This window comes from Pagrus pagrus, assembly GCF_965226575.1.
Source record: "Pagrus pagrus genome assembly, chromosome: 13".
NCBI lineage: Eukaryota > Metazoa > Chordata > Actinopteri > Spariformes > Sparidae > Pagrus > Pagrus pagrus.
The window spans coordinates 8,388,240-8,403,167 of NC_140197.1; the positions used below are offsets into that span (position 1 = coordinate 8,388,240).

General features: G+C 38.8%; 1 protein-coding gene across 1 annotated transcript; it reads left to right on the forward strand.

The window, feature by feature from the left end:
* Nucleotides 1-2,912: 2,912 nt before the first annotated feature.
* Nucleotides 2,913-9,925, forward strand: coa3b (cytochrome C oxidase assembly factor 3b; the record flags this gene model as incomplete). Its single annotated transcript, XM_084372495.1, has 2 exons — nt 2,913-3,081; nt 9,327-9,925. The coding sequence occupies 2 exons, from the start codon at nt 2,913-2,915 to the stop codon at nt 9,431-9,433; spliced, it is 276 nt and encodes a 91-aa protein (XP_084228621.1). The 3' UTR covers nt 9,434-9,925.
* Nucleotides 9,926-14,928: the final 5,003 nt, after the last annotated feature.

Genomic DNA, 14,928 nt, shown 5'->3' on the forward strand with positions numbered 1-14,928 from the left:
AGCTACGGGTGGTGAGCGTCGGTGAAAGCAACCGGTAAGTCGAGCATTGTGCAGTATGGCAGCAGACTCCCACCGAGCTCCAGTTTCCATTTTAAAAAAAATATGCGCACCCGTGTCATCCCTGTAGCCTAGACTCAAGGGAGCCCTATCATTAAATCTGTGATTTCCAGGGTGGCGTGTGGTCGCGACACGTGAAAAATCCAAATACATTTACTGAAAATGACCTGCATAAGTCCTGGGACAGTAAATGTAATAAAAAAGAATGAATGCAGTTGTCAGGTACGTGTGTGTATAAATGTTTTTGTCAGTGTGTGTTTAATGTTCAGCTAGAATGAGCGAAATTAGTTATTCTGGAAAATGTTTGTGCAGTTTGTGTCTTTTTTGATTCCCTGGCCGCTTAGTTTGAGTCCACCTTGTTTCCTAAATGTGATGTATTAACTAATGTATGAGTCATCCCTCTCTGTACTTAGCATCATTCCAGTTTGAGAACCACAAAGCCGTGTTTTGGGTTACCATCAAACAGCCTCAACTGCCAGTCCTGTACAACATGGGAACAGGTAGGAGTAAACCAATCGTGGTGGTCTGGGGGGTGTAAAGTCAACAATTAGTTATTTATGGCAGGGAAGCACTGTTTCTCTGCTCTGTAGTGAAGTGTTTAGGTCATATTACAGCAGGTACATATTAAAAGACATAAAAGATTCTGTGGAGTGAATTTCAAGATCAAGATGGAACTTACCGTTTCTCTTTAAATAACTCTTTGTCTTCCTCTCTGTCTGTCAGATATCAGCTCTCATGTCATCATCACTACAAAGACATTTCTGCGCTACACACAACTCAAGCTGTTGTTGAGCAGCATACGGCGCTTCTACAGCAACATGGAAGTCATCATTGCAGATGACAGCTTTAAACCGAAGCCCATTGCTGGAGACCACCTACAACACTACATCATGCCTCCAGCACGGGTAGCCTATACACACCTGAACTGTAATTGTTTACACATATATAACACACACTTAAAAGTTAGGTGCACAAGAAAAGGTATGAATACTGATTGATTTCTGCACACTTTTATTTGACACTTAAGTGTTTTTTTTGTCAGTCAATTAAAAGGTCATATTGATAACATTTTAATGTAGACAAATCATTTTTTCATCTACAGAGCTTGTAGAAAGGCGCAGAATAAAAGAATCTCTAAAAAACCTAAAAAACATAATGTTTTTGACATGTTTTTAAAAAATGGCTGATTTCTACAGTATGTGCCCAGCATACTGCACTGCCCTAATGGTAGCTAGCTAGCGTTAGCACAATTATGCTAGCTAGTGTTAGTTACTTTAACGTTTGCCTGCTAGCCTTGGCAATGTGCAACCACTTGAGGGGGCAGATGATTCAGACAGCAACAGTGTTATGACATGAATGCAACAGTGAGGGGAGATGGAATGTCACATTTAGCAGCTGAATGATATCAACAACACATTTAAGTTCTCAGAGATGTATCAAACTAAAATATCTGTAAAAAAAAAAAGTATTAATCAAATTTATATTGAATAGATAACCAACAATTCCACATTTTTTAATAAATATGAATGTTTACTCAGTTTCCCACCTTGGAGGATTAATAAAGTATTTCATATCATATGAATGAGACATGGGTCATTAAAAATCACATAGGACATAAAGGACATGCTTTAGCATAATACACAAAGAAAGAAAGGAAGGAAGGAAGAGAGTTTGCCTGCTACTACAAGTCTTCTTTGACAACAGTCAGTGAGAACTGAGGACACAAATTGTTTTTGAAAGTTTTGAAATTGAAATTCGTTTCCATTCTTGCTTGTTTCTCAATATGCACCACACATTTTCAATGTGAGACAGGGCTGGACCACAGGCATGCCAGTCCAGTACCCACACTGTTGTGCGATGAAGACATGCAGCTGTAACATGGAGTTGATGAGGTAAACATTTCAATATATGCCTTTGGATTGTTTGCAATAGGTGAATATATGTCAAAAAGGAATAGCAAATGATCACACTCAGATTATTTATGTTTGCACAATGTCCCTGCTCTTGGAGAATAGTAGAAGACAAGTGCTCTTTTCCCATTCCCTTTTGCATTAGCTGATGCAGAGGAAGTGGTTGAATGCAAATATTAGCTGTTGTTTAACAGAAGCTGATGGGTTTACCTTAAAAAATTGCCCGATGTCTCTCCAGATTTTCACTGTCTATCGTCTTTTCGGTTGCTAATCAATGTTGAAGCACTGAAATGATAATGATTTGTCATGATAACGATTCCCTGTGATTATACAGCTTGCAATCTGGAGTGCAGCTGTACCACGGTGTACTCAGTGGAATTCTCTTTGTTACCTACATACAACGGAGCTACTCCAGATTTCCACTCCTAATGTATTCCTGAATTCTTTTGATCTTTGATTTCATTTCATTTTTCTCTCAACTAAGGACTTTGTGGTCCACATCAGAGCAGTGACCTTAGATATTTTACAGTCAGCACTGTTTAACCTCCTGTGCACCAGTTTTTACAACTACCTAATCTGTTGGGAGTTGTGGGCAACTGGACCCTCTCCCAGCATGTAATGGACAGGTACACAATGGACTCGTTTATAATCAATTATCTTATATTCTCTTAAACAAGCAAGCTGGAAAAACAGGCAAACGTGCAGAAAAAGAAAGAGAGGGGAAAAGTAATGCGAAAATAGAAATAGGTAAAAGAATCATATCTATCTATCTATCTATCTATCTATCTATCTATCTATCTGTCTGTCTGTCTGTCTACTCTCAGGATGCTATGCAACGACTCAGCACCTCCCATACACTAGGAGGCGCTGTGATCTTTTTTCAAAGGAACTCTTCCGGTTCGGGGGCAGTTCAAGAGTTCAAGCAGCTGATTATCCAAACAAGTCATGGCGAAGACAGGGGAAGGAGGACCTGGCAAACCGATGCTAACAGCGGCAGAGAAACAACTCCTCCGCCGCCGACAGGAGCTCGACTACTGGAAGAACAATGCAGCGCGGCTCGGCCGCCGGAACCTGCTGACGGGCCTGACCATCGGAGCGTTCGTGGTCGGCATGTGTATCCTTCACAAGGTGTCAGGGTCCGTCACTCAGCGGCTCAGAGAGAAGAGGGGGTTTGTTTTGTTGTGTTTCACATGCGCTATCTGGGAGTCAGTGTAAAAGTTAGTTATGTGTATTATTACGATTATGTTGCTCTGAAATATAACTGAGGTTGTCTCATCAGGATGTTATTGTTTGCATTACTTATCACCCACCTACAATGCAGTACTGAGTTACCTCCCCAGACAGCTTAACATCCATTCACACCGACCCACATGATTCTGTAAGGACACTCCCACACAGAGTTTAAAAACGTGCAGTTCCCCTCCAGTTAGTTAGAACTGAAGAAGCCTCTTGGATGAGAGGTCTTCAAGAAACTGAAACACGTCCAGTTGACTATGATACAGCACTTATTCTGGAAAATACATCAGCGAGCACATATTATCAGAGCTTATGTTAACACTGTAAAAAAAAAAAAAAAGTTTCCTGCATTCTGGTGAAATGTAAAGAATGAAAATAACAGAATATTAGGTCAAATGTAACAGTATTTTTTGTGATAATTAACTTGAGTTTTACTTTAAACTCTCAGAACACACCACTGCATTGGATGGGATTGACACAAAATTTACGTGGCAGATGTTACAGCCCCATACCTTTTTAAAAACGTTATGTAAGAAACAAGAATTCTCTCCAGGGCGTCTGAAATGTGTTATAATATTCTTTCTCCTCTCCATTTCCCTGTCCGGCTCTCACTCACTGAGGAGGGCGAGGTGCAACATTAGAGCAGACTACACGCTGCACAGTGCCAGAAACAGAAAAAGTGTGAAAAGATTGTCCTAAATTGGGAGAAATACAGTAGAATTGTGACCCCTGGGAGGAAACCAGGAGGAGGAAATAGCTCATGAAACACAGCCTGTTAAGCTGCATCATGCTTCTTATTCTCTGTTCTTCTATGTCCAATGACTGGTGGAATGGTCAAGTGTATTGATATACAGACAGATGTTTAAGGGCATTACTCCATCCATTTTTGGGTAATTATGACATTAGAAATTAATCATGTGCATGTGCGCTCGTTTCCACGATGGTTGAGATTTATAAAACTAAATCAGGGGAACACAGCTTTATACATCTGAAAAAGTAATTGCAGAGGCACATTTTTTGTCAGTGTGCGTACTAGGGCTGCACGATGAATCGAATTTTCATCGTCATCGTGATATGAACATGTGCGATAAACACATTGCAAAAGACTGCCTGACACGCGATGAATAAGAAATCATTTTGTTTACATGCGGCATGCATGCACCGTGAGCATGCTAACATTTAGCCTATCAGACGGAGCCCTGGATACAAGGGCCAATCAGATGAAGCCCCAGCTAGCCGTTAGCTACCCTGACAAAATTAATCGGCATCAGTTTGGTGGTGATTGCCAGGTTATGATGGCTGAGGGAGGAGAGAAAAGCGATGAAAATGGTCGATGAAGAACAGCACTTCTGCTATATCGAGTTATTTTGGATTCAGGAGAGACGACATTGTAACGTGGGCTGGTGAAGGGGAAGGTGATGGTCCACTTTAGTGCGGCAACGCCGGGTAGCTCCGGTTACTCAAGAGACGGCAGGCAACATTGGGGGTTTCCGCACGGCACTTTTATTCATAACACTGACCATGCCATGCCAGGTCTCTTAAGGCACTAATGTTACAAGCATCCGTGCAAACGAACACACCGAGGTTCTTCTACCGACAGTTTACAAAATAAAAACACATCGCTCTGTTAGCAGTATCCTTTCTCATGAGGAGCGGAAGTACGCCTGCTCTTCTTCATCGTACAGGTTACATTACCCATTAAACAAAAGGAGGCGCCACCTAGTGGCGCTACATTAAATAACTCTGACTGTTAAACGTGTTACAAAAACAGGTACTGTGTAAGCACATCAGCACATCTTCAGCACATCAGGGAATGTGGTACATGTCTGAAACCTAACAAAGTTAACATGCTGGTTTTTTTGGCCAAGAACTTGTGTTAAGGGAATAACTAAGGTTGTAACTTGACCTAAAGGGTAGATATTTTTTCCTGATTTTATTTTCCCTTGATTTAGTGGGCTGGCCCTACTCTATTTCAGGTCATACTATAGATCTCTGCACCTTGTTAGGCAGAGTCAAGGGCCTTGATGATTGTGATGAGAGACATTACAGTTAATATAAAGTGCCATGTTTAATATATATTTATTTAATTATGTAAGTTTTTTTTATTTATTTCATCTCTGCATGGTAAGAGATGATTTGGTTGAGTTTACAAGAAAATAGTTTAAAGGGAGCAGGGGAAATTAAACTTTAATTTCATATAATTATAATGTCTTATTTAAATTAATGTTCTGCTTAATTGGTTGGGTATTCATGTGCAGTTTGTTCGATAAAAGCATCTTCAAAATAATTTATTTCATTCTTTATTCAGTGGGCATTGGCTATTCAATGTTTTGGGTCTATGTTAGCTGTCTACATATTAATGCGGAAACACTTTTATTAACTGTATAGCTAATAATATGCAAACTTCAATATTTGTTTATTTATCGCAAAATATATCGTCATCGCAATATTGAACAGTGTTATCGCAGATTTTCCTCATATCGTGCAGGCCTAGTGCGTACACAGTTTTAGTTATGAATCTACATATGTTTATGCTTCTGGCCCCTGGTGTTGCAGCCAGGTTTGGAGGGTATAGTTAAATGTAAGTTAAATATCATCATAATAACACTGTCAGGGTTAATTTACAGGAAACAACTTTAAATCTGTCTTTGAACACCAACTGTTTGATAATTGATTAGAACTTCATAATTCACACCAGAGTTGTAAAGGTGCACTACGCAGTTTTCGGGAAGAAATTTTGAATCAGAAGAGAAAGAAATTCATTCATTCATTTCATTTCTGCCTAAACAAACTAAATAAATAAACTCTCTTCATTTCAATGACTGAATAAACTGAATAAACAAACTGACCTTAAAGGACAACACAATTTATACTGTTTTATTTTTTTCATATGTGGCGGACCCTGCCACCTTTCTAGCTTCAATCAGTGTTCTGGGACCTTATTTTCCTCTGAGAACAGCTTGTTTATTCACTTATGAATAATAGATATTTCTGTATAATTACCTTATTAATATTGTAAATATTAAAATTCTGAGCTTGAATTTCTTCTCCAAAACTTCATAGTGCCCCTTTAACTTTCCTCAGCTTGCTGTGTTTTTTGGAAAGATTTGCATCTAAAATGAACATTGATTGTTCTTTCTATTGTAATTGAAATCCCTGCATGTGTGCTGTGGTTGACTTAGGGCTGCCCCCAAATAGTCGACCAAGCACTGGTCGACCAAAAAATCATTAGCAGACCAAAATTTCATTGGTCGATCGGTCGCAGAAAAAAAAGCCAAAAACATGTGGAGCCGTGTCTTGTCAAATTTAAGTCAAAATCTATGTGACTGGCGGCTGGTCTGTGTATAAAAGGCTGGAGGGCTTTTAATTTGAAGGGCCAGACACAGGAGGTCGTGACACTCACTCACTGTCAGTGTTTTTTTTTCACACGGCAGGTCCCTTCGACATCGCGGTTAGACAGTTAACAATTAATAGCCAACCATGTCGGGAAAGACGTCTAAAATATGGGATCATTTTGAAAAGAAGAAGGATGACCCCCCCCCCCCGAGTGCGGCGTAACATGAAGGAGAAAGCTCCATGTTACGCCGCACTCGGGGATCGACGCAGGACTGGCAGGACTGCTACTGCTAGGCTACTGCTAACGTGAGTTGTTGAAAAACCTTTTTAGCAAACTTTGTGTACACAAATAATGTTCTCAATGCTCGTGTTCATGTGTAGAGACCCTGGTGATGCTACGAGCAAAGTTTCATGTTGTGTCGAGTCTTCTTAGTGTTTTAAAAATAGCGATTTTGCTGCTACAGAAAAGTTGCACAGCGCACCTCCATTGTGAGTGTAAGTACCCTGGCTACCTGCCCATGGCGGCCCGAACGTTTGAAAGCAGAGATAAATACATATTATTATTGTTATATGGGCTAATATTAGACTATTCGTGTGTACTGGGGAAGCTAAATTATCCAGCTCACTGTGTTTTACTTATTGTGTAAATCTCTCTACAGGCGCATCCACTTTACTGCGAAGATGTATTTATTTATTTATTTTAATATATATATAAATATATATGCGTCGATTAGTCGACTAATCGCTCTAAATGACGACCACTGGTCGACCAAGAAAATCCTTGGTCGGGGGCAGCCCTAGGTTGACTTCAGACATTTCACCTTTGGATTTTTTGCATTATAGTCCTTTGTCACTAGAGGGTGCCAAAGTTTAGCCCTTGACTAGAATAGTGTGTGAAGTACAGCGAATCTTGCACGATACAGTGGCCTCCATCGCTGTGTAAAGTGTTGTATAAACATTGTTGAACTGTTTAAATATGTATATAAAAAAAAACACTGGTTTGCTGTGAAATTGTCAATATAACTATGAAAATCTGAAGTTGAAACACATGATATGACTTGGTATCAACATTTGTACATGAACACAGTGCAGTTGTTAGGCCTTCGCAGTTTGATTTTCAAAGTTAAGACTGGCTTTGGTTTATTTCTTTTTTCTTAACGTCACCAAAACGCATGAAATGACCCAAACCAATGCTGTGTTAGTTCAGGCCTAAATACCTACAACTCTCAGCACCAAGTCCATGTGTTCCTACAGGAGACATAAATAAAGTGGCCACGAATACTTATTTTAGCTTTTTAAAAAGGCTGATGGGAACTGTTGTTTTTAACAAACGTTACTCACACAGAAGGACATAGTGCTTTTGTTGGTGATTTATCCACATTTGGTGCAAAGTGAATATTTGTATGTACGATCGCGTCAAAATAAACCACAGTGTGTGTGTTCGTGGTAACGAGGGAACACAATACACGATTGTGGCTCATTTTAATAGTTTTTGGACATTGATGAAGCTCTACGGCTGAGAGGAAGAAGATACATCAAGCTTTGGATACGCATACAGTACTTGTTAGTAGACTCAATTCAGTAATTTGATTTTTTTTTTTCTCTTTTCATGGGATTTGTAAAGAGAAACACAGACACCAGACTTTCTTTAAAGTCAAACTAAAACAATATGAAAACTGCTGTATCGTCACTTACTGTACAAAGGCCCATATCAAGTTATATCATAATATCCTTGAGTTAGTTAGTCGCTTTCAAAATAAAAGCGTCCTTGTTCTTGGTCAGAAAGAGATTTAGCTCCTCAGTACTTGTTTTTCCTGCCTTACTTAAAACTACAGCACTGCTCTACAAAGTAATATTGCAGTAAGTACAAATACTGGTCAAAATTCAGTTATGACTGAAATTGAACTTTTAACTGCACTCTAACGTTCTGATTTGTCTTAATTACTCATCTATTTCAACTTTAACATGCAAACATTAAACAAATAATGCAGATATGATTTTGTCAAAAAAATTCAATTTAGATTTTAATTTTCTCTGAAAGAAGCACACACTTGCTGAACTTTACCATTGCGCTTTCTATCAACAATTATAAGGTATTACACAGAGTGCAGTATCTGCATTTTTAGGGTCACAGGTCAAATAATTGATAACGATTTTTAAGAAGGAAATTACTTGAAGAATACCTTTTTAATAAGAACATAACCGCTGTAATTGTAACACATTTGGCAGGACAGTCGTAAAGCTTTGAAGCCATTTTTCTCAGTTTTATAGTTGGAGGACTGAAACTTGTGTTGACTTATTCAGATGATGACCAGTTTCGGGGGACTGCTTAGTGTGATTGCAATTGTTAGTGAAGGCAGATAAAACATCCTGGGTATGCTGAACTCGCTATGTAGCATAATTGTATTCGTAATCTATCACCACATTTGATGAGTATTCTGGTTAGAGGAATTCTGGTATTTTTAAACCTGGGCCTTACATTTACATGTTTTGGTGTGTAAATGATTCATACTTAAAAGTTTTGAATCAATCCAGTAAATCGCCTCAGCAGGCAGCCACGACACGGCTGTGTATCTGGTTACAAAAGGATATTATTATTCTTTAACAAACAGGTCTGTCTCCAGTTGAATGGTTTCCATAATCTTGTCAGACTCTTAGAATAACGACCTCAGTCAAGTTCCCAGTCTTGGATTCGTTGAATGAAATAAAAAAGAAAATTTGCATCTATGAACCACACATGGTTGTTTGAAAAGTGTCATCGTATTTTTCTTTAACATAGTTGTCCAGTCAGCTACACCATCCTGTCTGTCAAACAAGAGAGAATCATGGAGGAGCTGGATGATGAAGCCAAGATCCACATCATCAGAGGGCCACGGACCGGAGCCAACTCCTGATCACACTGACCATGAACTGTCCTGGACTTCCTCTTCCCTCACAACAGGCTGAGGGGGAGGGCTTATGTGTGATTTCCATAGACTGCATGGTGATTGTCAAAGCTTGTGATGTGTAAAATGTATACAATCTATTATTGACATTGTACATTTTGTTTGTTTGTTTCCATTTAATTCAAATGAAATGTTAGCTTAACCTAGAAAGTCAATGGAACATTGCACAGCAGGTCTACAGGACATTAAAAATGTGTCTTTAGGCAAGCAAACTATTCTGTGTATAGAGATAAGGAAGTTTCCAATGATGGTGCATAATGCAAATTGAGCTTTTCTTTCAAAGATATTACTATTCATCATATTATTTGTACCAGTTATTTTCAGGAAACTAGTATTACATATTATATAAATCTACATTATATACAGGCCCCATTGTACACTGACTATGTACTTAACAAATATTCTTTGGGTTTTCTAAATAAATGCTGTAGAGATGCCTTATCCTGCCACTTGTGTAACTCTGAGAATGAATCATATTGCATGACATCTCATACTAGTTAACCTACATTGGCCGCGTTTCCCAGATTCGTTAAGAAGCTCTTAAGTGCTAAGATCTTCTTAGGAGCGCTCTTAAGAACGCTGTGAAAGAAGGATGTGTTTCCCAGAGTTGCTCTTAGCTTAAGAAGATCTTTCACTAAGAAGGAAATGTAAGATCGAGCTGACCCACTCTTAACAGCCTTCTTAGTGACCGAATGCTCAGTGATCAAGCGCGTCAGGGAAATTTCAATCCTCCACTTTGCGAAATAATAAAACAATGCTCAGTGTTGAAATGCGCTCATAGCTGCGGACCACTGAAGAAGAAAAAAAAAATAAGAAAATGGTAGATGAAAAAAAACCTTTTTATTGAATTACACGTTTAAGTTTTCCGCAACATCTGCATATATGAGTTTATAGTACTACACATAAAAAAAAAAAAAACCCTGTGGCATTTCACAGATATCAAGGGAACAGATGTATTAAACTCAGCTGAACCTCATCCACCTGCTACTCTGCGTTGCCAAAGTCTGCGCGTGTGAGAAACCATGGCTGCAATACAGCACATTCTCCCTGCGAACCAACAGCGTCGCCGTGCGCGAAGCCAGACGGTTTACATAAATGCATACGTGCGTCAGCACTCTTCCCCACTGGACGTGCTGTCAGACCGGGCTGTCCAGGCAAAGTACCGGCTGCCCCGTGCGTTGGATCTCTTTGCCTGGACAGCCCGGTCTGACAGCGCGCACACACACACACACACACACTTATGCGCTGATAAAGAGGTGGGTGATCGATTTGCCTGGCATCGATTGATTCAGCACAGCAGCACCGCGGTGGACAGCTCCCACTAAGAGCTTCTTAAGAAGCTTCTTTGGCTTGATCTTAAGGTTCTCCTAAGAAGGCAGTTAAGAACGCATCTGGGAAACACCCGTATCTTAGCGCTCCTTCTTAGCCGAACCCTTCTTAAGAGCCTTCTTAAGTCCTTAAGAACGATCGAATCTGGGAAACGCGGCCATTATCTGGCATACATCTCCTCCCAAAACTGTGGAAGCATAATGCTAAAGCGTAAAGTTAAAACAAAACACTAAACCGCTATAACATGAAAACTTTATTGTAGGAACATGATAAGTTTCACGTTATAACGTGATCATTTTATTGTATTTTTTTATTATTATCTAGATATATATTTCCATACACTGCCAATAGAGTGAAAAGTGGGAGAACTATCCCTTTTAAGTTTGTAATAACATTATATAATACCATCAATGCAAGAAAAAAAAAAATTACAATAATATACAGTGAAATAAATTTAGGTCAGCTCACCCACCGCTAGCATTTAATCATATAAAATTAATTAAACTGTCACTGTACAACACAAAATTGTACATTACAATACTCCAGTTGTAGTTTCTTTAGCTCTACTCGGAAAACAAAAATATACTAACTAATGATGAAATGATCAAGGTGGAGTATTGAGGATGCTTATCTGTAAGGGATTTCAAACGTTTCATCCATAGGCAGATAGATTGCATTCTGTCTTCACAGCCCTATTGTTACACACACAAACACAAAAAACACACACATTATGTCAGGACAAGACAAGGTGAGGGAAAACATTTGTTAATTAAAATACAATGTTTTGTCTGTCACTGAAGCATGGAGGTATTTGAATGTGTGGGTGTGTTACATGGGTACATCTGGTCGATCTTAAAGACAGAGTACATGTCGGATGTCGATTACAATTATTATGTATCGCTCTCAAAGTGCCTTTCCGCAACAAACATTGACAACACCATGGCAATCTGGTTTTGATGCACCTCCCTGAACCTTCTCGATACTCCAAGAGGTTGAACTGCAAGAATCCACTTTCCACCTGCTGACTTAACTCTACGACCACTAACAAATAGTCCCCAGTGGATCCACCACCTATCTACTTAGTCTTTCACTTAATGACGATGCTTGAGATTGCTACCTTTCTGTTTTGCTACTGCCAATTAATATTGTTTTACACTAAAATGATCTCATTAAATTACTTTGATTATCCTTTTAACTTTTCTTTTTTTTTAACTTAAATTTTTTTTTACATTAAGCCAGTTTCTTGTGACCGCTTTCTTACTTGCTGCAAGTAGTCAGGTACAGATCTTCTTTCATTACTGCCTTGTCAATATTCCCAAGATACATCACCGGACAGGTATTGGGGATTTTGTATCCTAGGACATTTTTTACAACAGAGTTAACATTTTGCCAGTATATCCTCATTTTTGTACAGTTCCAGAAGATATGTGCATGATCTGCCTCCACGCTCCCACACAGTCTCCAGCAGTGTTGTTGTATAGCGAGTTGCCTAGATTTTATCTTTGGTGTTATAAAATAACGAGTTAGGTTTTTCCAGCAGAACTCCCTCCAAATTAATGAATTTGTCGATGTACATTGTGTCTCACACATGTGATACCACTCCTCCTCCTGTATTTGAATTTTTAGTTCTGCTTCCCATTTTGCTTTTATATAAAGTGTTGATTCCCCCCTGCTCTCACCCAAAGCTCGATAGAAAGCAGAGATGGGCCGAAACCCCTTCTGTTTATATGAATCCATATTAACTCCAATCACCTTATTTATAGTTTCATTTGACCTTATCTCTTTTGTAAAGTAATCTCGCAACTGCATGTATCTATAAAAGTCTTTGTTTTCGAGGCCATACCTTATCTTTAGATCGTGGAAACTTAAAAATTCTCCACCCATTGAAACTGTACAGATTGCTGTCGCACCTTTTTGTGCCCATTCTTTGAATGCTGGATCAAACGTCCCTGGCTTAAACTTTGAGTCATACGCAAACCACCTCAAAGTGCATAGATCCCTCTTAAGTTTGTATTTTCTTACTACAGCGCTCCATATTTCTAGTGTGAATGCTACTATTGTGTTCATAGCATATCTCAAAGCATCTGTCAGATATTTATCCCCCACCGATATCTGGGTTTGATAGCCCTGTACTTCCCTTTCCATTTTTTTCCATTTAGATTTATAGTCAGGTCTACGTCAGTAAGTGTCGTAAATTTTATTCTTGGTTTTTTACTGTTCCAAATGAATCCAGAAATCATCTTGTCCCAGGCTATACATTTATTTTGGGGGATATGAATTGGAAGTGCTTGAAATAAGTATAACAATTTAGGTAGAATATTCATTTTGATTGTCTCTATTCTAGCACTAAAGTCCAACGGAAGGGTAGACCACCTTTCGATATCTTTTTGGATGCTTTTTTCGATTTCACTATAATTCTTTTCAAACAAGTCGGGAAGTGTTTTACTCAGGGTTACACCAAGATACTTCATTGTTTTAGAATTCCATTTCAGGTTATATGCATCTCTTATTTGTCGGGATGGAGAATAGTTTAAAGAGTGAATTTGTGTTTTAGATATATTCAGTTTATACCCTGAATAGAATTCATACGTTTCCAGGAGAGACATTAGATGTGGGAAACATATATCTGGTTGTTCAAGAAAGATAATGACATCATCCGCGAAAAGGCCAATGATATGTTCTATCCCCCCTACCTTGACACCCTGCAGTTCCTCACTCTGCCTTATTGCCTGTGCTAAAGGCTCGACATATAAAGCAAACAGGGTGGGAGACAGACAACAACCTTGTCTTGTCCCCCTCTTCAACTGAATCGTATTGGACAGGCTTCCGTTAACTCTGATCTTGGCTATGGGCTCTTGATAAATAGTTTTAATACATTGGATTACCTTTTCATTGAAGCCATATCTCTTTAGTGCCTCATACAAGAATAGCCAACTAACACTATCAAATGCCTTTTCGGCATCCAAACTAACCAGAATTGCACTTGTACCACTTTTTTGAACGTTGTCTAGAATATGAAGGGTTCTTCTAATATTATCGTGTGTTTGGCGTCCTTTAATAAAACCGGTTTGATCTTCATCAATCAAGTCTGGTATGAGGACCTCAAATCTTTTGCAAATAATTGATGTAAATAGTTTATAGTCTACATTTAAAAGTGAAATCGGCCTATAATTTTTGCAGTCTTCTTCATCTTTGCCTTCTTTATAATAACGGTAATAATTGCTTCCTTCCACGATGGGGGCCCCCCCCCCTCGTTAAGAGTCCAGTTAAAACAGGGCAGAAGCAAAGGTGTTAGCTCCTTCTGAAAGGCCTTGTACCATTCCGAAGGATACCCGTCACTACCTGGTGATTTACTAGCCTTTAACCTACTAATTGCAGTTTCTAGCTCCTTAACTGTAAATTGCGACAAAATAGTGTCATTCTATTATGTCTATAGTGTCGACATAGTGTCATAGATGGCAGGTCAACTGATTCAAGAAATCTTCTTATTCTTTCTTTATCAGCTGATAATGGTTTAGAATAAAGTTTCTTGTAGTATTCTTCAAATATTCTTTCTATTTCCTCTGGTTCATGTGATAATTGATTGGTTTGAGGGTCCCTTATTTTTTGAATTGTGTTAATAGCCTGCTGTTTCCGCAGGCGTCTAGCTAAGAGTCTTGTTGCTTTTGGGCCTGATTCATAGTAGGTCTGCTTTACAAGTCTTGCCCTCTTTTCTATATCTGTCCTAAGTATCTCGTTTATCTCTTCCCTTACCTTCTTTATTTGTAGTAATATTGACTGATTTTCTGTATTTTTATGTTTCTTTTCCAACTCTTGCAGTTTTTCTACTTTGTGTTTATATGTAGCTAGCCGAGCCTTTTTTTGTGATGTTGTCAAAGCAATTAGTTTCCCCCGAATAACTGCCTTCATACCGTCCCACAGTATTGCAGGGTTTACTTCCCCATTATCATTCTCTTCTTTATACCTTTTTATTTCTTCTCTTATCTGTCCACATTTGCCTTATTATTCAAAATGCCCGCATTTAGCCTCCATACAGTATTTATTTTCCTATCATTCAGGTGTATTGTCAAGCTGATCCCACTGTGATCTGATATATCTGCTGCCCCGATTTTACA